At 54.3% G+C, this 26,534-nt stretch overlaps 5 protein-coding genes across 5 annotated transcripts; 1 reads left to right on the top strand and 4 right to left on the bottom strand.

The window, feature by feature from the left end:
* Positions 1-2,580: 2,580 nt before the first annotated feature.
* CGGC5_v010821 (uncharacterized protein) lies at positions 2,581-3,195 on the top strand (the record flags this gene model as incomplete). Its single annotated transcript, XM_032021154.1, has 2 exons — positions 2,581-2,587; positions 2,666-3,195. 2 exons carry the CDS (start codon positions 2,581-2,583, stop codon positions 3,193-3,195), a joined length of 537 nt encoding a protein of 178 aa, XP_031892879.1.
* Positions 3,196-3,454: 259 nt separating this feature from the next.
* On the bottom strand, positions 3,455-16,337 carry ccsA-2 (Polyketide synthase-nonribosomal peptide synthetase; the record flags this gene model as incomplete). The annotated part of the gene is made up of 2 exons (XM_032021165.1): positions 3,455-8,000; positions 8,197-16,337. 2 exons carry the CDS (start codon positions 16,335-16,337, stop codon positions 3,455-3,457), a joined length of 12,687 nt encoding a protein of 4,228 aa, XP_031892880.1.
* A 1,037-nt stretch (positions 16,338-17,374) lies between these two features.
* On the bottom strand, positions 17,375-19,142 carry ER (Trans-enoyl reductase; the record flags this gene model as incomplete). Its single annotated transcript, XM_032021176.2, has 4 exons — positions 17,375-17,900; positions 17,978-18,577; positions 19,019-19,064; positions 19,127-19,142. The coding sequence occupies 4 exons, from the start codon at positions 19,140-19,142 to the stop codon at positions 17,375-17,377; spliced, it is 1,188 nt and encodes a 395-aa protein (XP_031892877.2).
* Positions 19,143-20,475: 1,333 nt separating this feature from the next.
* Positions 20,476-22,809, bottom strand: mlcE-1 (Efflux pump mlcE; the record flags this gene model as incomplete). The annotated part of the gene is made up of 7 exons (XM_032021187.1): positions 20,476-20,670; positions 20,754-21,190; positions 21,267-21,770; positions 21,851-22,121; positions 22,280-22,331; positions 22,402-22,478; positions 22,585-22,809. 7 exons carry the CDS (start codon positions 22,807-22,809, stop codon positions 20,476-20,478), a joined length of 1,761 nt encoding a protein of 586 aa, XP_031892878.1.
* Positions 22,810-24,578: 1,769 nt separating this feature from the next.
* On the bottom strand, positions 24,579-26,302 carry lolP1-0 (Cytochrome P450 monooxygenase lolP1; the record flags this gene model as incomplete). The annotated part of the gene is made up of 4 exons (XM_032021198.1): positions 24,579-25,019; positions 25,081-25,308; positions 25,383-25,449; positions 25,512-26,302. 4 exons carry the CDS (start codon positions 26,300-26,302, stop codon positions 24,579-24,581), a joined length of 1,527 nt encoding a protein of 508 aa, XP_031892875.1.
* Positions 26,303-26,534: the final 232 nt, after the last annotated feature.

Raw genomic sequence — 26,534 nt, 5'->3', positions numbered from 1 at the left:
ACTTTCGCATGCTTTTTCTAGCCCTAAGCTATGATTATATATTGTTATAAACAGCGATTTCTCTATAAATCTGTAACTTTAATATATGATTTTAAACTCTTATTATTATCTAACGATTTACTATTAATTGATATTATTTCTAACTTAATTAGATGATTTTATACCTCCTATTTCTTTATATAAATCTATTTAGCTATTATAAACGTCTTGTTTAGGTTTAGCTTAACTTTTATATATAGTTTTAGCTTATATTTTTTAACCTACACTTTAAGTGTTACGGTCAGCTATCCGACAGTAGGGTCTGCTAACAGAAGCTGGGGATTGACACGTTATAACAGTTCACTGAGGTCGTGGTCTGAGTCGTAGGTCGTAGGCTGATAGTAGATCGGTCGTCAGAGGCTAAGGTGATCAGTCTTAGGCTCAACAAGTAATTCGCAGTGAAGGTAAGCTGAGAGTATCCGTGAGGATGAATACTAAGTTGATTGCTGAAGAGCTATGGAAGTCTGACCATGAGCCAGGCTCAGGGTCATACTATATATATAAGTCTTATATGAACAGTTCTGCTTGTTCATGAGCGCTGTGCCCCTTGTCACTATGAGCGCTCATTCTAGAGTGGGATGAGCGCTCATTCTAGTCTCCACTGAGCGCTCATTGTGGGTCCCTTATCTATGCTCATTCCTTATCATCACGTGACCTGTACCATAGTTCTTCCGTTCCTGAGTGAGTCCCTGTTGTTCCCGTGATCCTGCATAGTACAAATGTCCTGTCCTAGCCGCCCGACGCCCGAGTGGGTCGGTTAACTGTTATCCATGCATAACGGGTCGTAACATAAAGCTGAGGGAGCTTTATATAAGTATCTATATTATAAGGGCTAACTCCTACTTTATACTAAGGTGTTATTAGCTTTCTTTTGCTTCTTATATTAATATAGCGCTAGTGAGGTGTTAATAGATAGTTATAGATAGTTGTTACGACCCGACAGGCATGACACGTTGGAACAGCCCCGCCTGGCATCTCGGCGGCTAACACAGAACATATGTAAGCAGTAACACAGGTGTAACCAGGAACCATCGGGAAAGGAAGAACTATGGTACAGGTCACGTGACTTCGGGAACAGCACGGATACAGGGCAAAGATGGATATGTTGGATATGTCCGCTATCCCAGCTATCCATGGATATGTTGGATAGCACGGATATCCTACATAGCCACTACAAGAGATACTGTGCAGAACTTGTATATAGTATGACCTGAGCCTGGCTCATGGTCAGACTTCCATAGCTCTTCAGCAATCAACTTAGTATTCATCCTCACGGATACTCTCAGCTTACCTTCACTGCGAATTACTTGTTGAGCCTAAGACTGATCACCTTAGCCTCTGACGACCGATCTACTATCAGCCTACGACCTACGACTCAGACCACGACCTCAGTGAACTGTTATAACGTGTCAATCCCCAGCTTCTGTTAGCAGACCCTACTGTCGGATAGCTGACCGTAACAATAGTACCCCCTATTATTATAAAGCTTATAAAATAGGCTCACTACCCTACACTACTATAACTACAGAAGTAAGGTTAGAGGGGGTATATAAAGGTATTTATTGTACCTTAGTATTTTCAAAAGAATTTATTTTAATTGTTATAGCGGGAAAAAGTTATAGGAAGCAAGGAGTATCTATATCGCACGTATCGAAAAGTCGCGTTTTGACGCGTCTCCGTTGTGGGGGGATTCTGTTGCAAGGGGTGGGGTCTTACTGCTGTTGCTGTCTTAACTCGAGCTTACCTTAGTGTGGGGCTATAAGTAGCTAAGACATATAATCAATTAGCTTAAGACTAGGAATAATAGCTTAGTTAATAAGGCTATAATAATATAGGCAGGTATCTAAACTTAAGTAGTGACTCTTATAGTATAGAACAGGGGATAATGATACCAGGGGTATTATTGCTGAAGCTTTTGCTTTGTGCCACACTTATCAGCCTTATCGGCCTTATCGGCCGTGACGGAGTGGCTGCCGTCGGTCAGCCACAGCCTATCGTAGCTTCCTATCGTGGCTCCTTGCCCTTCTTGTTACGTATTATACAGATACATTTGAGACGTCCTGGCAAGGTTGCTCTCGTTGGGAAGCAGTTGCAAGCCGCAAAGGCGGTCGCTGATGTCCCTTTTTTTTTTTTTTTTTTTTTTTTTTTTTTTTTTTGATAGGTCTTGTTTTTACCAGCTGGGCATTCCCACGAAATTGCAAATCGATGCCCCTCCTGGGACTGGAATAGAAACTTTGCACCTTGTACTCAACCCTGAAGCAATCTATTGAGCCGGCTAAAGATTCCGGTTGGCCCAAATTCAGGGTTTCGTCTGTGTTCTCCGGTATCTCTATTGGCCAAGGGCTGACAGACCCGAAGGACCGCCAGCACAGTAAGTATATAAAGGGCCTTCTCCGCTGACCCAGGCTCTCTCTGTCCTCTTTCCATCCTCTTTTTCTTTTTTCATTTTTGAGTCAGTTCTCCGCAATCTCGCCATAGGTCTACATTTTGTTGAAATTACCGGCCGTTCACCGCTGAAAGAAGGTGGAATATCTACAGACAATGGGCTGTAAGTGACCAAAATATGTTGATTGATTTGACAGACGAGGCAGGGGAATCAATTCCTAACCTGAAGCTATCAACATAGTCCTCACTGCAAGCGAGAGCTTTTCACACAGCACCGTCATCCAAGGCGTCGTCAGCAAAGAACAGGCCCTCAAGGCCCTTCAAGACCACGCGTTCTTACTCTCCCAAGACAGTCTGGCTGTCTCCCATAAGGAGGTCGACCCCCCTAACAACATCAATTATGCCGACAGCCGTGCTGAGCCCGCTGGTCAAGCCAAGTTCTATGAGCAGACCTTTACCGTTCCCGGAATCATAGCACGTCTTCTGCCCGGAATGGGTCACACCACAAATCAGTGGCGAATGGAGAATACTCGGGATGGATTGGTCACGCACATGACAGGTGCACTGAATGTATCCGTCGACAGGGAGTTTGTGTTGACGCCCAAAAGGGATGCGGGCGATATGGAAGATTGGACCCTTTTGGACAGGGGCACAATCCAGTGCTCCAAACTCATGATGGGGCCGATGAAGAAAAGGCTGGATGAACAATGGCAAGGTATCCATCGTGCATACGTGAACAAGATGGGTGCTGAAGTTGGAACGCAGGCCTGAGCCTGGTTGAGGTTGAATTCGTTTGTCATTCATGAAATCTAGGTAGCTTGAAATTGTGTTCCCAACACTGAGAGCAACAGAGAGGCGTGACGAGACAGCTTGTCCATGATCTCGGCCCTGCAGAGTGTGAAATATAAAGGATACAATACTAATCCAACCAAAAAGAAGCATGGATATGCAATTCGCCGCGGAGAGACAGAGAGGAGAAACTAAAATGACCGAATCCAGAAAATCTAAAACTCAACTGATGAACCCTTCATTAACGCCGATTTTGAACCCAGTCCTTATATGCCGCCTCACTGGCACCCATCATCCACGGGAAACCCGAGCGCTTCAGCACCCCCAGCCAGATCTGCGGGGGCACCATCTTGAACCTGCCCATGTTGGCCTGGATCTCGGGGCGCAGCACGAGCTGATGCAACTGGTCCACCTTCCACACGCGGTACGATCCCACGATGTTTGTGTACGCGACGTGTGGCAGGGCGGGCTCACACGTACCCTCTGCCGTCTCTTCGTCGGGGTCGGCATGGAATGGCAAATCCCTCGCAACGGCATCGCAGATCCGGTCTGCGACCTCGTGGACAGACACGAGATCAAACCATCCCGACCACGCATACCCGCCGTGGTCGAGCATAGTCATGCTCTCGACGCTCGCCGCCGCCATAGCAGCGGCAATGTCCTCGGGCAACTCATCACCAAACCTTGACGCCGGGTCTTCCCCGGCGCACCGCACAGTGCGGTAGATGCGTACGGGGACTCCGAGACCAGCCTCGGAAGAATCAGTTTTCCCCGGGCCTCCGGCGGCGGCCCGCTCCAGCATGCGCTCGGCGGCCCATTTTGTCGCGATGTAGCCGTCGGCGCCGAGCGCGGGGGGTATGTGCTCGGCGGCGGTCATCTCGAGCGGCGCGTGCGTGGCCGGGAAGACGCCGCCGCTGGACACGAAGTGGACGGGGATGTGCCGCCGGCCCGCGAGGCGCAGCAGGGCGTGTGTGGGATCCAGGTTCATGGGGCGCAGCACGGCGTAGGTCTCCCAGGATAGGCGGGCGGCGCCGGCGTGAACAATGGCTGCTGCAGTGGTGGCAAGACGGGCGAGGGTGTCGGGAGTGAGCCCCAGGTCCGGTTGGGTCAGGTCGCCAGGATGGATTATGACCCTGTCTGCTGCGTCTGCTCCCGCGGTGATGCTGCTGTTTGCAAGGAGCGCCCGGAGCTTTTGAGGATCACGAACAGCAATGCAGTGAATCTTTGTGATGGCGGGATTCGACAGCAAGCGTGTGAGGATGTATGGTCCCAGATGACCGGTTGCACCCGTCAGAATGATCTCCACATGACCTGACTTCATTTCCGTTTGAATAGTGACCTCTTCGCTGAAGGAGGCATTTACAAGTTCTCCCATACGCGGTGGAGTCGTCTCGGCTTCCCAGTCCAACGCCTGCACAGCCATCAACTCATCCACCTTGGCGGCTATTTCTGAGAGAATAGCACACTGGTACAGATCACGCAAAGAGATGTCGACGCTGAGATCGGCTCGGATATGCGCTTGCACCTCCACAAGCATGAGTGAGTTGCCGCCCAGCATGAAAAAGTCCGAGGACGGGCTCAGAGGCGAGGGCAACGTCTCTCGGGGCAGCAAGCGCTCCCACACGGCCCCGATCCTGTTCTCGACATCTGTCAGCTCGCGATGGCCAACGGCAGACCAGTCAGTGGCTGCGTCAGGCAACGGCATGGCCGCGATGTATACGCAATCAATCTTTCCGTGCACCGTCATGGGTATGGTCGGCAACGGGATGAGTCTTGCGGGCTTCATGTATTGCGGGATGGGAAGTTTGTCCCGCAAACGCCTCAGGAAATCAACCTTTGCCATGTCTTCCGCTCTCTCTGGACTTTCGTTACCCTGTATGTTTTCGTGGCAGTCGTTGCCAGAGACAGCACTGGTAGCAAGCACAACGTGTGCCACGATAAAACTTGTGGCAGCCGTCTCGCCTCGAAGGGAGCAGACAGCCTCGGATACGGCGCCTTCTGAGAATCGCACGATGTTTGCCTCGACGTCCCGCAGGTCCAACCGTATCCCACGGAGCTTGACTTGCGTGTCGCCTGCGATCCTGCCATCGAACACCAGCTCGCCACGTTGGGTCAGATGGCCCCAGTCGCCAGTGCGGTAGAGTTTGGTCCAGCCATTCTTTACGTACTCTGGACTCGCCCATGGGCTGAGAAGGAAGGCCGCCTTTGTGAGCCTCGAGTCTTCGTCGCTATCGAGACCGACGTAGCCCAAAGCGACGCCATGGCCGCCAATCAGGATCTCTCCTGAGATCCCGGCAGGGAGGAGATTGAAGTCACCATCGACGATATAGAGCGAGTAGTTGGGAAGCGGGTAGCCGGTGGGAATAGAGTTTGCCGCGCCGCCCTGACCGAAATGATCATCGAGCAGCTCCATCTTGGTCGCGATAATTGTGGCCTCGGCAGGACCATACGAGTTGAATATGCGCACGCGGTCCATCCCGAGGCTGCGCATGTCGTCCTTGATACCCCTCGTCAACCGATCCCCACCGGCGAGTAAGAACTCCCACGTCTCGTTCCGCCGGACGTAGTCGCAGCCGTAACGTAACCAAGACACGTACTCGGGCGGCGTGGCCTTGGTCATGGTAACACCTCCGTCCACGGCAGCTTTCATCAGGGCCCGCGAGTCGCCGCGTATCGAGGCATCGGCGATGAGAGCTGTGCCCCCAACACCCCAAGCCAGGAAAAGCTGCTCCAGGGACATGTCAAAGCTTAGTGCGGATTGCTGAAGGACAATCTGAGGTGAGTGGTCAGGATCAACACCAAACTCCCGTGTCATGCCCTGAGTGACGTTCACCAAGGCGCCGTGTTGCAGAAGGGTTCCCTTTGGCGATCCGGTTGTTCCGCTTGTGAAAAGAATCACGGCTTGCTGTTCGGGATCGGCTAGATTCTCTGGTGTAGATGCCATAGTCGTGTGGGGGGACTCGCCATCTAGGTCACTCATGTTGACGATGGTGGCATTGTTGTTCTTCAGCTGCAACTCATCCAGATACTGGAGGGAAGAGGAGTCGATGATGATTGTCGATGGAGAGCATCCTTGGATGATCTGCTGCAATCTCATGGGCCCCTGAGTGCAGTCCAGCGGGACATATATCGCACCGCTTCGTAAGACGGCCAGCAGAGCACAAGCCCAGTTCACCGATGGGGACAGAAGAACAGCCACCTTCGTCAATGGCTGAACCCCCCGATCTTCGAGAGCACCCTGGATTGCCATGACACGTTTCGACATGGCCATGTATGAGAGACTCGTACCGAGGGTATCCTTGATCGCCGCCCTGTCTGGGTATTTGCTCACCATTTTGTCAAGGAGGTGCGGGATCGTCCTGGTGTCAAGATCCTGGCTTGAGCTCAGAGTCACCAGCTTCCCTGTCCCAAGCTCCAGGGCAGCATCGATATCTCCCCGTGGCCAAAACTCCGCCGCCGCCACCCTCATGTCCTCGTTCCCGGGGCGAACCAAGGACTCGAGAAGCGTCATATAACACCTGAGCACCAATCCCACCGCCTCTGCGCTGTAGAGTGCTGATTGAAGGCCGACAGATACCGTCACGTCGCCATCATAGCCCTCGAGGATATTAAGCTCGATATCATACGGTCCCTTGGCAAAGGCAGTATTCTCCCCCGGTGGTACCTCGCCACGGATCCCGGCGAACTCGATCCGCCTCGCGGGGCGATACTCGATCAAGGCCTGCACGAGCGGGTGCCACGCCGTCGACCGCGGCGCGCCCACATCGTCCAGCAGCACGTTGAACGGCACACCCGCGTGCGCGGCCGCGGCGTAGACGGCTGCGCGGACGTCGAGCAGCACAGCAGCAAAGGACTGATCCCGCGCGTCGCCGCCCCCTGCGCCGAAACGCAGCGGCAGGAGGTCGAGGAGTAACCCGATGACGTTTGCGTCCGCCGGGTCCGAGCGACCGGCGTCAGCCATGCCGATACACAGGTCGGCCTCGCCGGTCAGGCGGAACAGGAGCGTTCGGAAGACGGCGAGGTGGACGTGGAAGGGCGTGGCTTTACCTGCCCGGGCCGCCTGGCGTACATGCTGCGCGACATGGCCCGCGAGGGTCACGCTGGCCCTGTGGACTTCGTATGTCTTGAGTGTCGAGCGCGCCGCGACCTTTGCCATCGGGAATAGTGGCAGCACGGGCGGGAGGGCGGCAAACACGCCACGCCAGTGTTTCCTCGCCGAGGCCAGGGCCAGGCTGCCCGTCACGTTGCTGCGCTGGCGCACCGCCCAGTCGGCGTACTGGCGGGTCACGGGCGGGATGTAACCTCGGCGGTAGTAGCTCTGTAGTTCGGCAAAGAGAATCTCCCAGCTGAAGCCGTCCATGACGATATGGTGATAGCCGAGGAGGAAATACCACGACGTCGGAGACTCCTCGCAGAGGACGAGGCGAAGAGTATCGCCCTGCTCGAGTGCATAGTTGTGGCTTTTCAAGGCGGTAAAGTACGCGTGGGCCTCTGCGTGGGAGGATACATGGTAGTGTTCCATCTGGATGGTGGGCTTAGCCATGATGCCTTGGACCGGGGCGTCATCCTTGACGAAGAAGCAGGTCCGCAGGGCTTCATGGCGCTGACAAGAGCGCGCGAGCGCCTCGCGTAGCCCAGAAGCACTAAAGGGGCTGGTGATGCGGAAGTAGAATGTGACGTTCGTTGTCGAAGGATCGTCAAGATATTGTCTCAGAAACCAAAAGCGGGACTGGCCATAGGAAACCGGTTCTGTCCTCTCGATTTCGGGCTTAAAGTTGGTTGGAATTCTTGTTAATGTTATCGTAGAGTCAGCAATCAATCACAAATGCACATGTCGTTGGAGTAACGTGAAGTATCCCGTCGTCTTTGTGGCAGATATCATTGATTGTAAAAGATCAAATATAAAGAGCACTGAGATACGCAGCGTTCCAGGTGATAGTAAAATCAGGTCTTGAGAAGAGGCACTGATAGGCATTAACTTACATGGCGAGTTCCGCCCCGACCTTTGCATCCATCCTTGTTGCCTCTGTAGTTACAACCTCATCACGGCCGAATCCCTTCCCATCTGCCGCCTCTGTGTCGGCAGGGGTCGCGGTTGTCGTGAAAGACGCGGCAGATGGACTGAAAGGTTCAGATGGCGGAACTGTCGAGTCGGAACCTGTGGTGAACCTTCGTTTGGTCTCGAGGTCAAGATTGTCCTTATCCTCTTCAGAATCTTCGGCTCTGACTTGGTCGGTCTCCTTCTCTTTCATGACATCTTGACCGACGTCTTCTCGTACGGGCGACGCCTCGTTCTGCGGGATAGATTCGTCTCCCGAAGCCAACACGAAAACATGGGCTTCCGTACGCTGGACCTTGGGCAACAGATCCGGAGAAATCTTGTCCACGGCGTCATCAACCAGCTCCACGATGGTCGCGCCACCCAGAATCTTGAGCATCGGCATATCCATCGCGAGCTCCTGACGGAACCACGTGCGGACCTCGACCGCGACCAGCGAGTCCATGCCGAGGTCGATCAGGGCCTGCGAGTCCGGCATCGTCTGCTCGGCAGGATGCTGCAGCGTCGCGTTGAGCTTGGCCGTGAAAGCCGTCCGGATCACCTTGAAGGCCTGCTGCATCGTCGTCACCTCTGCCAGCAGCGCTCGCACCGAGACCCTGTTTGCGCCGCCGCCGCCGTCCGCCGCCGTGCCCAAGCCCACCTCCTTGACAAAGTGAGAAAACTTGAGGTTGTTGGCCCAAAAGGTCAGGTTGACCTTGTCGCTGCGCACCGTCTGGATCCCCGACGTCAGGTTGCCGTGGCGGCCCGACCCCGGCCGCCCGGCCATGATGCCCTCGGCAAAGAGCTGGTGGAGGTCGCTCTCGCTCATGGGCATTGCGCCGTTCTCGATGCGCTCAACCATCTTGGCGGTCATGACGCCTGCTTTCTGCTCTCGCTCGACGTAGCCAACTCCACGGACGGTGGAGATGTCAATGGTAGAGCCCGGGAGGCCGCGGGCGCGGCGCTGGTTGATGAGAGCCTTGACAAAGTTGTTGCCGGCGCTGTAGGCGCTCTGTCCGTAGTTGCCGACCACGGCAACGATGGAGGTGAAGCCTACAAACCAGTCGAGCGAGTCACGTTCCGTAAACAGAGCGTCAAGGTTGGAAGTGCCGACCGTCTTGGGGCGCAGGACTTCGTTGAAGACATCAAAGTCGGTGTTGATGAAAAGCCTGTCGCGGAGGACGAGGGCGCCATTCGCAACCCCGCGGATTGGGGGCAGAGTGCTCTCGATTTCAGTACGGGCACGCTCTAGGGAATCCATGTCGGTCACATTGTTCACCATCAGCTTGATAGTCACGCCTCTCTCCGCGTGGGCTTCTATCCAGCCCTCCGGAATCATCTTGTTGACGCTGCGGCTGCTGATGACGATATTGGCGGCGCCATGTGCAGCCATCCAGTCCACAAGAGATTGACCGAGATCTCCTGACAGTCCGACGAGCCAATATGTCTTGTTACTCTGGAAGAGGTTTGCTGGAGTATCCACAGGTTCAACTGTGGCCAAAATGGCATTACGGCGAGAACGCCAGTCTGCGAGAGTGAATGGCGAGATATTGGAAACGTTGATTCCGGGGGCATCTGCGGCAGGGACCGTGAGCGGGGCTGAGGTCTGGTGCAGACTGTACCGTCGTACAGTCGCAAGCAGAGCCGTCAAATGATTTGAGATAAATTCGTCCGCTTGTTGGAGCAATTCCTTCAGCTCAACAATATTCTCAGGGTCCATGTTCGCGAGGTCTGCGGCTTCGTATTCAAAGACGGTACCGGCGGCTTGTAGCCTGTGGGCTCGAGGGAACAGATCCAAGAGCTTAGATGCTGCAAGAGACTCGTTCACTGAGGAATGAGAAGAGAAATCCAAGACAGCGTCGACATCTTGGGGGAGGACTGCTCGTAATGCCTTCCTGGAGACACGGGGATGAACAAGTACCCAGTCTGTTTGGCCGACAGACACCTTGGAAGAGTGAGACGAAGTGAACAAAACTCTCTGTTTGGCATGAGAAAGCTCTTTTTGTTGCTCAACCATGGCTGCGAGGGCAGGAGGAGGCTCGTGGATGAGCAGTGTTCCGGAGGACCTTGACCTGGCCGACGCTGACACGGCGTACTGGCTCATAATATAAGCCACAACCAAACTAAGGTACTCCTGATCTGTCATAGAGTCACTTGTCTTGATGGGTTGGACAACTGCTTGTGCTGGGACTGAGACAGTCGACGCGTTTTGACTCAAGACTGCCAATACTTTCTTTTCATCTGCGTCGTCTCCGCTCCTGGCGTCGTCGATACTTATGGAAATGAATAGAGGCCCGGCAGGTGTCCTGATAGAGCAAAGAGTCGAAAGCTTTACGCAATATAGAGTACCGTTATAATCAGCGGGAAGGTCTTCCTGCTCTCTGATGATGTAGTGGCTCGAGTTCTGTTGCCATGTCATCGCGACTGTTTTCCGCGCCAGGTCGACCTCCTTCTTAATGGACCGCTTTGCAGAATTGTACCGATCATTGGCCTCCTGATCCGGTTTCTGCCTCAGAACCTTCAGCACGCCGCCTTCATCCAGCATCAACTCCGGCTCAACGGAATACAAGACGGCGTCCATGTCGAACCGGGTGTCGGTCTTCCATTGCTGGTCCAACTGCATCTGCAGCATCAGATGGGCCAGAAACCGGGCCTTTAGGTCCCTGAGGTCGACCACCTCGAGCAGCTGGGACCGCAGGTGTTCCAGCTCGTACCAGATGGACTGCAGCAGGCCCAGCATGGTGCCAGAGTCGGGCTCCTCGCACCGCGCGCCGTGGGTGAGCCACAGCATACAGCTGGCAGATCCCAGCAGGCGCTGGAGGCACTTCCATCGCTTCTCGGTGAGGCCCTTGAAGATGGGACTGTCGAGATCGGCGACGCTGAGCACCGCCGTCAGAGGTGGGAGGGTTACCTCCTCCAGCTCCTCGAGGGTAGAGACCACCACGAGGACCTGGCACCGTGGCCGCAGGATCTCCTCCAGCTCCTCGACCAAGTCGGACGTCACGAGGGTGTCCCCGCCGACAATGACAAGATGTGGGAAGGTTATGTCGTCCGGGGCAGACGCAAGCGGCCGCCGAAACAGGTTGATCCTCTCGTCTACGGCCTGCGCGCAAAAGATGGAGGCGGTATGCAGCCGCGGGTTCAGCATCGGCGTGAAGGTGTCGACACCCGAGAAGCCCGTCTTTTTCAACAGCTTATTCCACCGCGTCAGCGTGACGTTGGGCCCGTACACCCGGCCGTCGTCGTGTCCCGCCCACCAGCCCGGAAGCCCGCCCATGATCAGCCCCAGGGGCATCGTATCCATCTGCACAACTTCAAGCACCACCACAAAGCCTCCAGGCTTTAGAAGGCGCCGCAAGTTGGAGAGGGTTCTCTCAAGGGAGCGCGTCGCGTGCAGACAGTGCGAGGCGACGACAACGTCGTACTTGTTCTCGATGAAGCCCTGCTCACCTGGCTGCCGCTCCATATCAAAGACCTTGAAGATCATCTTGTCCTTGTAACGGGTGAACTTTTCCGCAGCCTTTTGAAAGAAGGCCGCCGATACATCTGTATACGTGTACGTGGCAAACGGCGTGTTGCGGCCCATGATCTCCCACGTTGCGCCGCCTGTGCCGGCACCGACCTCGAGGATGTCGATGTGCGGAAAGCGATTGGTGATTTGCTGGAGCATGAGCGCAACCGCAGAGTTGGCAGCCTCGCCGCCGAGACCATGGGAGTAAAAGTCGGCAAGCATATTGTCCTTAGTCATGACCTCGAGGATGTTGGCGGTCTCGCCTCGAATCACTGACGGCATATTCTCACCCACGGCGCGCATAATGTTAAAATCCGGGTCGTTGCCATAAGATTCGATCAGGGACGTGATCTGGTCTCGAGTATCGTCGATCCAGGCGGGGACGGCAATGGGATCCTTCCTGGCAGCCACCTTTCCAGCGCACATTTCAGCAAAGTCGAGCAGGTGCTGGTGATGAGGCTGTAAGGTAACATGAAGTGAGGTATCTTCAGTCGAAGCTCCTTGGAGTTGCTCGACCGTATTGGTCACGATCGTGTCTTGCACTTTAACCTTCTTGTCGAATGTGCGCTCTTTAAGCGTCCTCAGATAGTAAAAGGCCACACGTTCCCGGTCGATGACCTTCTGGTTATCCCATTCCGTCGGGAGGTGGCTACCGACCTTGTCACCATCAGGCGTGCATAGTTGCCAGGTGACCTTGCTGAACAGACATTTGTCGTCCTTCTCGGTGAAGGGGGAGAAGGGTACAAAATCCAGGCCGTCAAGCTCGATAACCTTGTTCGTGCCGTCGACAGCCAGGATATCGATGCTTCCGCTGCGGTCAACACCAGACATTGTGCAGTCAAAGTCAATATGCTCCGGCAGGGCTGCGCCGCAGAGACGGGGAACAACAGTGACACGGCGTATCCCAGATGGTACCTGCAAGGACCACGTCCCGTCTCCAGGAACACCAAAAGATGAGAAGAGCGAGTGTATAGCGGTATCCAGCATGGCGGGATGGAATAGGAGGGGCCTCGTTTTGTTGTACTCTCCCGCAGGCGGGTTGTTGATGGTTCCTGTGGCAAATCCCAGGCGTCGTTGAAGACGTCCAAGGCCCTGGAAAACACCACTATAGTCGTAGCCGAGGGTAGAGAGGGCCTCGTAGAACTGTGTGAGGTTGACGTCGGCCAAGCGCCCTTTTGTTGTCTCTCGGGGAACTAGTGGGAAGCTTTCGGCGGTCATGTCGTGCCCGGCTTTCATAAGAGACTTCATGTTCTCGTTGTCAAGTGTCATGGTAAGTGTAAGTGTTCCTCTGGCATTGCAGACCAGCCGACCTGACTCTTTGTCTGCCGGCGACCGGCAGGAGAATCGCGCCGTGATTGAGCCATCCTGGGCCTCGACAATGTCTGTGACTGAGACGTACATGTCGGTGCCGGCTCGCTCATCCACAGCGATCGCCTTGTAGATGTTCAGGTCGGCCAGCTCAATACACTCGACAGCTTGGGGCTTATCCGCCACGATCTCCATGGCGGCCTCCATGGCCAGAGCAACATATCCAGCCGCAGGGTAGACAGTCTGTCCTTGAAGAGCATGACCGGATAACCAGGGTGTGACGCTGGTATCCAGCACCGTCTTCCAGCGCAGCTCATCAGTTGACCCATCTGGCAACTTCTTACCAAGTAGCTCGTGGATAGCCTTGTCATCCCCGCCGTGCCCTGTCCTGAAGATCTTTCCGACGCGAGACTCTGTCCAGAATTGGATACTGTGATCCCAAGGGTACATGGGCAAACCCCTGAGCACCGGAAATGCATGTTTCGCGTGGCGATGGTGCGTGTAGTACTGGAAGAAGACATCTTCCCAGTCCACCGCAGCGCTACCAAGACGCACCCACGATGTGCCCAAACAGTCGGCCACCGCCGACACGTCATCCTTGCCCCGGACTAGCGTACCGACATACTCGACATTCTTCACCCCGGCTGCCTCGAGAGTCTCAAGCGCAGGCTTTTTGAGCGCCGGATGCGGCCCGACCTCGATGGCAAGGTTGAAGCTTCCGGAAGGGAGGCATGTCTGAACTGCGAAGTCCATCGCCTGTGAGAAGCGGACCATCTGCACCATGTTCTCAGCCCAGTAAGAGCCTCGAAGGCCCTCGCTGAAGTCGTCCAGCGTCATGACCGTCCGCTCTCGCACGCTCGACAACCACAGCGGCGCGTCCGCGCCTGGCTTCTGCACCGTGATGCCGCACATGGCGAGGGACTGCTCAAACGCCTGCGCCGGAGCCTGCATGTGGTGCGAGTGGTATGCCGTGTCCACGGCCATCAGGCGCGTGAACTTGCCTTCCTCATCCAGGGCGGCCTTGGCGAGCACGATGGCGTCGGCGTCACCGGACAGGGTGACTGAAGATGGCGAGTTGCTCGCCGCCACGCAGAGCTTTCCTTCCACGTCCCCCAGGTCGCAGAGCTCCTGAGCGTCGGCCAGCGTCGTCCCGACCGCCAGCATCGCGCCCTTTGTGGATTGCATGTCAGCATCCCCATTATCGCTGTTGGTCTCGCTTGTGGAGCCGGCACTCTTTGCGTGGAGGCCACGATAATAAGCGATGCGAATGGCATCCGTGGGTGTCAGAAAGCCGGCGGCATGAGCGGCGGCGATCTCGCCCGATGAATGGCCCACAACAGCGGTGAAGCGAATACCGGCTATGAAGAGAAGGTCGACGAGGACAAGCTGCACGGCGATGCAAAGCGGCTGGGACAGGCAGGCTTCGCCTATGCGGGACGACTCCTTGTCCTTGGACAACTCTTCTAGTATGTTCCAGTCCGGTCGGTCAGGCTCTGGAAGGGTTTGGAGAGACACGTCCAACTCCTGTATCAGGCGCCGCGCTCGGTCATGGGTGGAGATGAGATGTGCTCCCATGGTAGCCCATTGGGCGCCCTGGCCGGTGAAAACGCCGAGGACGGAAGGTTTTGACAGTGACCGGGCGCCGAAAGTGGCATCCGCTTGTTGCAGTTGGTGCTCCATGTTGCTCACGAGATGCTCTACGGTCGTGCCCGAGAAGGCCGTCTTGACTGGCAAGGCGGACCTCCTGTAGCTCAGTGTATGGCGCAGGTGGTCGAGGTTGATGGTGGACTCGTTGGTACGCAGGTGATGGACATATGAGGACACCAATTTGTTTAGACTTTTCTCTGAGGAAGCTGAAAAGACCAGCGGTACAAGAGGGAACTGCTGCTGCGACAAGTCTTCTTCTTCTACTTGTTCCGGCTCGTATGCCTCCAGAATTGCATGAGCATTGCTGCCGCCGAAGCCAAAGCTGTTCACGGAAGCCCGTCGAGGGACGCCAGGCTCGACCCGTGGCCAGTCCGTTGCCTCCTTGACGATTCGCAAGTGCTTCGTGTGTGGCAGAACAGACGGGCTCAGCTCCTCAAGTAAAAGGTTCGGGGGGATCATGGCATGCTTCAGGGCCATGGCCGCTTTAAGTACACCAGCCAGACCGGCAGTGCCTTCGGTGTGACCAACTACCGTCTTGATGGATCCAACATAAAGCATGTTGTCGTCGACGTGACCATCAGCCATGCTCTCATCTTGGCTGTCCCCAAAGAACGCAGCTGCTAACGCGGACGCCTCCTGGGGATCCCCCGCCGGCGTCCCGGTGCCGTGGGCTTCAAAATACTGGCATCGCCCGGCAGGGGTTCTCGGGTCGAGGCCCGCCCGGGCGTAGGTATCGCGAATGAGCGCGGCCTGCGCGGTGCCGCTGGGCATGGTAATACCCCTGGTTCGTCCGTCATGGTTACACCCGACCTCTCTTACGATGCAGTCGATCGTGTCCCCGTCACGGATGGCTGCGCTCAACGTCTTGAGGACCACCGCCGCAATGCCGTCACCGCGGGCATAGCCGTCCGCCGCCGAGTCCCACATCCGTGAGCGCCCGGTCGGCGAAAGCATGCCGAGGTTGCTCTCTGAGATGAAGGCCAGTGGGTCAAGGATGAGGTTTGTCCCAGCTGCTACGGCCACATCGCTGGTGCCCGCGCGGAGGACCTGGACAGCCTGCGCAAGAGCGATTAAGCTGGAAGAGCAGGCCGTATCGATGGTCATGGTGGGACCGTGCCAGTCAAAAAAGTACGACAGGCGACTTGACGCATTACTGGGTGCGATGCCAGGCGCGCTGTATTTTGGAATGTGGTCAAAGTCGCGGCTAGACAAGGCCGAGTAGTCGTTGCACATCTGACCCACAAAACAGGCCGTGTTAGAGCCATGTAGGCCGTCAATGGTGAGGCCCGACTCCTCGAGGGCTTCGTAGACAACCTCTAGGAGGTGCCTATGTTGCGGGTCGATGGCCTCCGCTTCCGCTGGCGGGAAGGAGAAGAACTGTGCATCAAAGTGTCGCACATTATGGTCCGTGATAAAGTAAGCCTCTTTAACGTTGGTGCTCCCACCGCGGGTGCCGACCGGATGATAGAAGGCCGCGGCGTTGAAGCGATCTGATGGGATTTCTTCGGCCAGGGGCCGGGGCTCCTTGAGAAGATCCCAGAGCTTAGATGGGCTATCAGATGCCCCTGGGAAACGGCATCCTGCGCCGATGATGGCTATGGGCTCTGGAGGTGGCGACATGGTGGGTTGGTCCGTTCTGGGTGAGGTAATAAGAAAGGCTTTCAGACACGTCGGGCTTCCAGCCGTGATGGAGAAACCTTGGAATACAGCCGTAAGAGAGACAGTTGATATGGAGAAATAAGATGGTCAGAGATAGTTGATATGGAGAAATAATATGGTCAGGGGCCAAATACAAATGGATAGATAGTGCATATGGATCGAGGCCAGATGGGCATGACAGAGTGGTCTGGCATTTGCCTTAATATACTCAACTAATCAACCGAAATCCATGGACGAATGACTACCATCCGCTCTGATACTCTCTGATACCAACCCACTTCAGGAAGAAAAACGGGCTATTTCTGGTCACATCCTGGTTCCTACATTTGATACACTAAAGGTGTGCTAGATATTCAAACAGTATCTTTGCCGAGTGTGTCCGCATCCTCAGCCTCGTCCAGTACCAGTGATGGGAACACTGTTTTGACCTGGACCACGCTCATGGACGTTGAAGATTCAACATATGAATTTATCCAGGATACTCAAAAGGCCTTTTTCATAGGGAGGAGTTGCTTAAGTCGGGGGTGAGATCGGAACAGGGAGTGGATGACAAGATATCTGCAAATGTGATTAGTCGGTCGGCACGGCTAGGCAACAAGGAACCCGAACCAAATCTGACCACCATTAGATGGGGATACCAAACTTGGAAGTTCGGGAGGAAGGGCTTTTGTGGTCTCTGGGAGCAGTACCTGAGATGTTGTAACTTGCTTGTACCTAGAAGTACTCTTGTGTCAGAGGCGCATCTCGTACCTGTCGAATCACATGATACCAGCCCCAGGCTTCCCAGCGCGAGCTCAAGTCCGGAGCATGTTTGAACAAGCCACAAACTCGGCTCGATGGGTGGTTATCGAGCGAGCGGAGACCTGAAGCTCCTGGTGAGAATTACGACAATCAAAAATAACGTGGTCAAGAGGAATGTTTCAGCAGCTATCCAAAATTTACATCCGAATCCTGCAGAAGGCTCGTAGTATGTCTACTTTTGATGGCTGTTCTACTTGTCAATCCAATCGACACACAATCTTCTTCCCCGAGATAGTCTTTGACTTGAGAAGGTCCATCCCCTCCAACACGCTTCTCAGACCACCGTCCAGAATATGTAGCGGGTGCGCCCTCAAAAGGCCCTTATCGAGCAACAACTGAGCAGTGCGGAAGAAACGCGCACCGAATTCCTTGATCGCTGGATCCACCGCCTTGTCGAACGGTGGTTTCCACGCAATTGGCTTTCCAATCATCATGGGGCCCAAGACCCAGTCGGCGGTGACATTGCCGCGGTTATCGAGCCCGCGAGGCCACGGTTCCAGCGCCGTGTACCGTCCTCCCAGGCGGCCGATCACGCCGTAGCAGAACTCCATGGTCTCTGGCTCAGATATGCAGTCCAGCACGTACTTGAGTGAGTTCTTGGTATAGAGTTTGATGTCCGCGGCGCAGGTGGGCGAGCGGTAATCGAATGCCTTTTCTGCGCCGTAGGACGTTACGAGGTCGAAGTTCCTCGGGGAGCACGTCGTAATGGGACTCAGGCCGGCCCTGTGGATGAGGGAATTTCGCATGGGTTAGACAACATTATTCCAACATTCCATGGGATTCACGCCGGACAGACTTACAACTTCACCAACTGAATGGCCAATGTCCCAACCGCGGAGCTCCCACCGTATATCAACACATGCCTTGGCTTCCCTTGGACCTCCTCGAGAGGATAACCATTGATCTGCAATGAGTGGAAAAGGGCCAGGCCCACAGTGCCTAGGCCACTAGCAAGCGACGCTCCCTGCTCCATGGACATGTGTTCCGGGAGCTTGAGGACCCCAGTGTCGCTGGCGCCCGTGTACTGCGCGAACGCGCCGACCAGAGGGCTGGTAGGGTGCATACCGAGAACGACGCCGCAGACGCGGTCGCCCTCCTGGATGGCCGGCATGCTCGCCCGCGCGGCGGGCCCCATGGCCACGACGCGGCCTGCAAAGTCCATGCCGGCGATAGCGTCGAGGCTGGCGCCCATCTTGTTGTCGACGTGATTGAGACCCACGGCCGCGTTCTTGACCATGATCATGTCTTCCTCCAGCGCGGGTAGATGGATGCCGGCCTTGAGACCGTTGGTGCCGTTTTCGAGGCCAACGACGGCAACCTGTGTGGTTGGAAGTGAGCCATTGGCCTCGCCCGTGTACGCAGAGCCCATCTTGGAGTCGTGAATATGTGTGAGCTTCGCTCTACAAGAGGAACACAATGGGTATGACTGTAGGGACTTGTGTCACTGGCAATGGTCTAGGTGACTGCTTCTTGGAAGGACTGTTTATCTTGCGTTCTTGTCTCAGTCTTTCCCTCTGTTGAAGGTCTATATCAGCTTTTGATGCCTACCCCATCTAGCGCCCGTCCGTGGGCCATCATCCGGCATATTGCATATGCATCAAGATCCTGCTTGAACACAGTCCTGTCAGCAAGCAGAACTCGGATGGCAACGCCCCCTGGCACCGTGATTTAGATACACCCCAGGTCACGTCTTGCAGACAGGATTGGCGTTAACACCATCTCATTCTGAGGAACTCTCGCCTGAAACCCGCGTGCGGCCATGTTTTCCAACTTCATCAACCCCCTGGCTGCGCATTGTGTTGCACAGTGCGGACCATTTATCGTCTGGGTTCGGTTCATACCGGGCAAAAGCGGAACCAGACGTCCCTTCCCTTGCATTGTTGGCGTCTATGTCTATTAATGTTGGCCCCCACGAAAAAGAACGCAGCAGTCAGCTCAGCTGTACGCACTTGATTTCATACCCATCTGTGAAGGATTAAATGTCTTGAATCCATGCTGTGTTGTGTCCCATCTTGTCATGGCACGTCTGTCACACCTCGGCTGGCTGCAGTATCTGGTTGCAGAGTCACTTATCAGGCCATTGCTGAGCATCAACTTGTCCTATGCAGGTAGTTGCACACATCAGCCCCCACATTCCGGCAATGTTGCCTGTTCTGTCACATTGAGGTATAATGTAGTATGTTGTGACTGACGTACGATTGCCTACTTAGAGTGCGCCGTAACATACTCTGGCATCAACTGCTGCGTGACGGAACGCCCATAAGGGGAAGATCTATCGGGATGGGCTGGCCCCGGCCAGCCCGGCTATCCCATCAAATGCCACATGACGCCAGAAAGTCCTGTCCACAAAAGGCCCAATCTTACCCCAATTATAGAGTCTACGAATTTTCTCGTTGGTCAGAAAAATTCCTTAGCGTTGCTCAGTGTACATTGATTGGCTCTACTCCGCACAAGGGGTCTTTGGCGTCATGTGGCATTTGATAGGATATATGGGGGCGGAGCGGGCGTACTATGCCCCGACCCGGGATCTCGGCTCGCAACTGCAATACATATGTGGGTAAAGCTTGGCATTCTGCTGCACTTGCACGGATGACTGCAGTATCGTCATCTTTGGCGCTTTGTGGCAGTGGATTAATCTGGATAATCTGGATTTGTGGAGTAAATGCGGCATCTTCAGATAACAATCAGCAACCTAGCCTTAGACGCATCTACACGTGACTGTATCCCATATTAGGCTAGTAATGGGTAAGGTCATTATACAGTTTAGGCTAAGGGGCCCCTAGTCAAGTCGTCCCCGCGCACAAGGGGCTTAGCGCCAATCAAATGCTTTGTAGGGGAGGTCAAAACGGGGCGTTAATGACGTGAAATACACGGGCTGTGTAACTACTGTGATTGGTCCTTATTACTGCGTAGGGGCTATCGATTTAGTTGCTGGAATCAATACTAAATTTGCATTCCATTTGCTTCAATCACCGCACGGCAACAACGAATCCAGTTATCAATAACGGGGACGATATGTTTTGACTATGTCTCAGCTGCGATAGTACCCCAATCCTTCTCCCAGAAGACCCCTGGGCCCTTTCGAGACCCAGCAAAACAGCCCCAGAACATCCAGCCTTGTTTGCATGTGCGTTGGTGGCGTTCAATACTACAAGTTCAATCCCACTCTTCGCCCTCGCGATGGGTAACATAAGGGTGCCGATGTGAGCCACCTACAACCCAAGTCTCGTCAGACCATAAAACCGAATGCAACTTCTCAACAGTCCAGCGAACATGGGCCTGGGCCCAATGCAAGTATCTACAACTGAACGGGCTTTTCATTCCCTGAGTGACCATGACCTTGTGACTGAAGCTTGGGTGGTGCAGTGACGGGCTCGCCGTCTTTGGCTTCACTTTCATTGCCCATCATCTTCTTGGTCTGGAGCTCCACCTTTCGCCATCCCAAGCCAAAACTGAAAAAGAATGCGATGATACTTGCTGCAGCTGAAAGCCACTAAAAGAAGGTACAAGTATGAGTCAGTCACCGGCTCAAGCTCCTTAATACTCTCAGTAAATATAACACAACTTGGAACTTACAAATGTGGTGACCAAGGCGTCGCTGTACGCCTGAATCAATGCATTATACTCGGAGCCATCCACAATGTTCTCAAGATCTGTTGCGCCGGCGTTGATGATGGCCTGTGGGTCGACGTCGGGAACATGCTCTTGTAGTGCGGGAATCAACCTGTTGAGAAAGGCTGTTTTTGAAACACACAAGAAGACGGAGCTGCCAAAATATTGGAAGAAGATGAGGAGCGCGGTCCCGGTGGCCAGTTCTTCGTTTTGGAGTGTGTTCTGCAAGGCAATAGGAGGGATCTGGATCACAAAGCCCCGCCCAATACCCACCAGGATCTGATAGCCAATCCACTGGCCGGTTGGAGTCGAAGGGTTGAAGGTGGTCATGAGACCTGAACCCAAGCCTGCAAGGACGTTGCCTGTTTGCGCCCAGAGAGGGGCGTAGCCAAGCTTGTTGACTACGTGAGGCGGGAGTCAGGTGTGATGTCGAAATAAGCGGCGAGGGGGAGAGGGGCCAGGAGACCATAAACTCACAGCAGAGGGCACAGAACCCCGTGGCAAGAAGCTGGGTGATCATCGTGGGTAAGATGTTCAGCCCGCTGGTTGTAGGCGTCGCGCCCTTGACACTTTGGAACCACAACGGGAGGTAGTCTCCCAGAGTGGCAAAGGCACCGACCTGCAGGAACGCCACGGCACATCCGCAAAAGACAACCTTCTTGCGGAATACGCTGGGTGGGATAAGCGCCTTTTCCTGGTGATACCACGCCCACACGGAGAAGACGCCAGTCATGGCGAAGCCGCCGCAGATGAGCCCGATAATGGTTGCTGATGACCACGCATATCGCCCGCCGCCCCAGCTGAAAGCCAGCAGGAGCATGATGACCGCAGGTGCGAAGAGGGCGAATCCTATGAGGTCCATTGCCTTGGGCAGGATGGGCAGGACTTCCTTGGCTGGCGCCTTTTTGCGCTGCTCGGGCACGCGGAGGAAGAGGAAGGCGACGGCGGACACACCTCCGGGAGGCAAGAAGATCCACATGCCTTTGGAAAAGAAGCGTCAGCCATGTTAGCGACGTGCAGGAACCGGGGCGTGTGCAGGGAGAAGTTGCAGTCTGACTTACACCATCTCCAACCAAGATGCTGAGTGAGTGCGCCACCGATGAGCGGCCCGAGTGCGCCACCAACGATCATCAACCCCATGCCCCCGCCGATCAAGGGCGCGCGCCATTTCGGGGGGGACGCTACGGTCAGCATCACCAGGCCTCCCGAAAAGAGGCCCGCAGCTCCGAGGCCTGCCACCGTGCGGCCCCCAATAAAGACGGCGCTGGTCTGGGCGGCGCCGCAAATCACGTTGCCAACCTCGAAGAGGACGATGCTGGCTACATAGACGTCCTGCAGGAGCATGTCAGCGTTGGACTGAGAGTGATGGGATTCTGTGACCTGCATGCGAAATCAGGGAAATGGATGCGAGGGGGGTAAAAATGAGACGAGGAGGATTCAGGAAGAGGAGGATTCAGGACGAGGAGGATTCAGGACGAGGAGAGACAGACACGAAGACGGAACAGGTCGTAAAGCTTGGCGACAAGAGGTTGTACGGAACATCTGCAAGCGTCAGTAAATTGGTAAGAAGCACCGCGCATACGCGTCGGTTGAGAGGATGGGAAAGACGTACGTCGCGAAAAGGTAGGCAGTGCTATACCAGTCCAGATCTTCAATTGTGTTGAAAGCAGCCGTGATGGATGGGATTGCCTAGACATGTCAGTAATTGAGTCAATGTTACCTCATTTGGTGCTGATTTGTTGTCTCCACCGGTGAGGGGGCTGGTTTGGTGCATGATAGAAGCATCTATACTGACCGTAGCAATGATTAGAGCGTACATGAGGACCAATGAGCCGGTAAGCGAGGTGGCTAGGAATAGCATCATCAGGGGAAGCGGGCGGAGATAGCGCTTGTCGTCTGGATCAAGCTGCGCGCTCTCCTGCCCTGTTTGCTCAACTTGATTGTCATGAGCACTGACGTCCTCGTGCGAGTGATCTGACTTTGCGCCTCGAGAGGCCGCCTGAATGTCGTTCGTCTCCATTGCCGATAGGTCCTCGAAAGGTATGAGCGAGTCTTGTTGTTTAGATAGGCGTGTCTTGACGCTCAGCGTGACTGGATGCAAAGCCGCACAACGTGGCAACGAGATATATTTGTGAACGATTTCAAGTTCCGGCCACGTTACAGAACGGCTGAATCCTTTAACAAGAATTTTAAGAAGCTTACTTAGAAAACGGGGTTTGGACAAACAGGGGTTCTCTTGTGTCACCCCAACTCAACTTGCAGGTAAGCAGTGAGGTAGATTATGATTTGACGTAGCAAACACCGCCAACGGGTACTTCCGCCAGAAGTACCCATGTATTGAGAGGTCATCATTTGTATTCCTTGGGTACACAGTCGAACAGAAAGTGGATGAAAGCAAGCAGGTGTCGTTCTAATGTTGCGTACACGTCATCATCAAATCCAGGAGGATCACCGGTCCATGTTTACTGAGCCTCGCAGACAAAACCCCGGATATTTATTTAAGCATGTTAGCATACGCATCCTCGTATGGGTGTTTTGTATGACCGCACACTATAACTGTGCGTGGGATCGTCAGCCCAACTGGTCAATGCCTGGGGGGGGAAAGCCGAAGCCATGCGGCTGGCAGGCTGCATGTGGTGAGTGCCATAGCGAATGGTATTATGAGCTGATTGCAGAAGCTTCGTCTTTGTTGGAACAGTAGCCAATAATAGTTCATCGTCCAGGCAAGCCTCCAGGGGGAAAGGAAGTCGTAGCCACATCCATCGTTTCCTAAAGCGTGCCGGTCGTTGGAACGCAACCGATATCTGAGGCCAATATCATACCCAACCCTGCCGAATTTACATATGTTGCATGCACTATTGATTTTCCGCATGATCTCAATCCTCTATCATGGATGAAAAGGACGCTTCTGGCACAGGAGTCATCCTCATGACTCCTCTGTCTCTGCAGTCATCCTGAGATTGATGCTGTTTGCCTCGTGAAGAGTAATCTGACCAGGGTGGCATAATGACCACAGTAGCAGAATCACGCGATGCCGCACGCCATTACTCCATTTGATAATTTTATCAGCCCAACACACCCTTATGCATACATGGTGCCCTTCTTGCGAGTTGCTGGTGGCACTGTACCGCCAACTCCGCCAAACCAGTCCACTACACCTACGCTGCGTATGCGGAGTGCTCTTGAAGGATCTATATTGAACGTCTAACTGTACATATCAAGGTTTTATAATTAGAAATCCCATTGTGCTCGAACAGGCACAGTCTTCCGAGCTTTTCTTTACTGTAACTGCGAAGTAAGCTCCTTTTATTGTCCCCTGCTTGGTTCAGTGGCTTTGGGTGCAACCAAGCTGTCACATCTAGACACATTGCTCGGCGATGTTGAGTGAGTTGGAAAAGATCGACTGAAATTCGTTGTGGGATCTTACCATTGCCTGGATAGCTCTTGGGCCGGTATCCCGCGGAACCCATCTTTTGCTTCAGGCTGGGAGTGGTTGCCAAATTTTGAACTGTGATCTTTCAAGTTGTTCCGTGCCGAGAGGCATTTCTAATTACCACCTAATTCCGTGTCTTCAATTCATCAGGCTATCGTATAGATGGAGAATTATATCAGGTTTGCAGAATGCTGATCTTTACCAGAATGCATACAGGAGGACAGCATCTTTGCGATGAGCATTAATTATCTACCCAAAGAAAATGATATTCTATGCAAATTGAAACAATGCAACATGCAAATTGCCCACAGGGACGGCTGGCAGCGACCAAACATAATTTGGGTGTAGTTGTGGTCTCAGATATTCGGGGCTTCTGTCACCCTGAAAGATCCATTGTCGCCCAGGTGTGCCATGTTGCTCTTTTGTCCCCAGGTCCTTTCCGGATGCACGAACTGGAAATCAAAGTTTCTCATCAGCTCGAACACGACCTTGTTGATCATCAGGAACGCAAGCGGCTTGCCGGCGCATTGCCATCGGCCGCCGCCGAACAGAATGCTCAACGCTCTGTTCATCTCGGCGCCCTTCTCTTCTGGGATGTCGAGGAAGCGCTCCGGCCGGAAGGTGTCAGGGTCGCTGCCGAAAATGGCAGCTTTACGAGCCAGAGCGACTGAGTTGTGTCCGATGGGCGTGCCCGGCGGTATGAAGACTCCATTAAGTTTATCACCAGATGCTGGGGCGGTCTTGAAGTGACCATATGTCTGCTGATTCTTCATACGAAACCCTTCCAGGACTACGGCCTGCTCAAATCGTTTCATGTTAGTAAAAATATCGTTATGGGGAATCGAGAGTCTGACTGACCTGTAAATATGGGAGCTGCTTTGCTTCCTGAAGTGTGATGGGCTGTGAGACTGCTCCGTCGTTGATAGCGTTCTGAATTTCCCCCTTGAGTCGCCGGTAAACAGGCGGCGAAGACACGATATACAGCATGACACCGTACATGGCTGTTGTGTCAGAACCAGCGACAATATGTGTCATGGTTTCGGCCTCGCACTCTTCTTTGGACAGGCCGTTGCGCATGAAAAGGCCCTTTCCATTCAATCAGACTTAGCATGAACCCAGCGACTCTGGTTTGGGAGGGGGAAGAAGGAACGGGACCTTACGAGCATGTCGTTTCTCCCCTTGGCGTCCGGCTCATTCCATCGCGCCTCGATGATGTCGTGATTGACGCTTTTGAATTTAATGCACAGATCAGCACCTTCTCTCTATTGTGTACGACAAACGTTACCTACCCCATTAATCGACCGGGTCCACTCTTGTCTGTGGGTTTTGGTCCAAAATATTGAAAGGTGAGGTCCGAAAATGTCATAGCCCTCAGGACAGGCAGCGACCGAATAAGCCAAAGGACTCGCAAAGCTCGGGCGACGGCGCCGACGTAGCCATATAGATCCTCGCCGTTGTCCAAGTGGCCAAAAGGACGGCCAAAAGCCAAGCTGGACAGCGCGTCGAGTGCAAAGAATCGAGCTAGGGCCTGAAAATCTACTGGGCGTGTCTCTTGCTCGGTCGACAGCATCTTGTGTCGAATGAGAAGGAGGAGACGCTCAACCTCTCGATCAACCGTCTTCTCGAACTCGGGGTTGTCCCGCCCGCTGTAGCCCGCTGCTGTCTTGGCTTTGATGCGACTGTGGGCCTTCTCGTCGAGCAAGCCAAGCATGGAGTCCACCTCGCGGTGAAATCGGGTGCCGTCCTTGTAGGACCGATGCCGCGTGTACCCACTATTTAGTCCGGCGATACGTCGCAGGGCGTCAGGGTCGTCCGTCAGGACTCTGTTGGGCCCGATACGCACTACAGAGCCGTACTTTGCCAGTCCACGGAGAGCTGGGTAGGCCTCGCCCCGGAAATGCTGGGTGGCCAGCCATAGGTGGGAGAAGGAAGCGAGGAAAGGCCCTGGGATATGACGGAGGGGATACCAGACATAGATGGCAGATGTCACATACCAGACGATAATTACGCCAGCCAGCAAAGAAATGACATGGCCAGAGTTCAGGGATTCAGCACGGCCTGGAAGCCAGGAGAGATCCATTTTCATCGAGTAAAATGTCTGTGCTGGGCCGAGACGCATTTGACTACACATAGCTTGATAAGAGTGAGACTTATACACGACTTTGTGGCCGCCGGGAATATATGTATTTAACAGCGTGATTGAATATGATCTGTGCATGTCGAACCCAGGCACCACCCGCAGTCTGCAGTATGCAGTCTGCAGTCTGTCAGACTCCTGAGCCCGACCTACTTTGTGGATATTGAGACGGGGG

The sequence above is a fragment of the Colletotrichum fructicola genome (assembly GCF_000319635.2).
Source record: "Colletotrichum fructicola Nara gc5 chromosome Unknown KSG_Nara_v1_contig06, whole genome shotgun sequence".
Classification (NCBI taxonomy): domain Eukaryota; kingdom Fungi; phylum Ascomycota; class Sordariomycetes; order Glomerellales; family Glomerellaceae; genus Colletotrichum; species Colletotrichum fructicola.
This window is presented reverse-complemented; position numbering and strand designations above follow the sequence as displayed.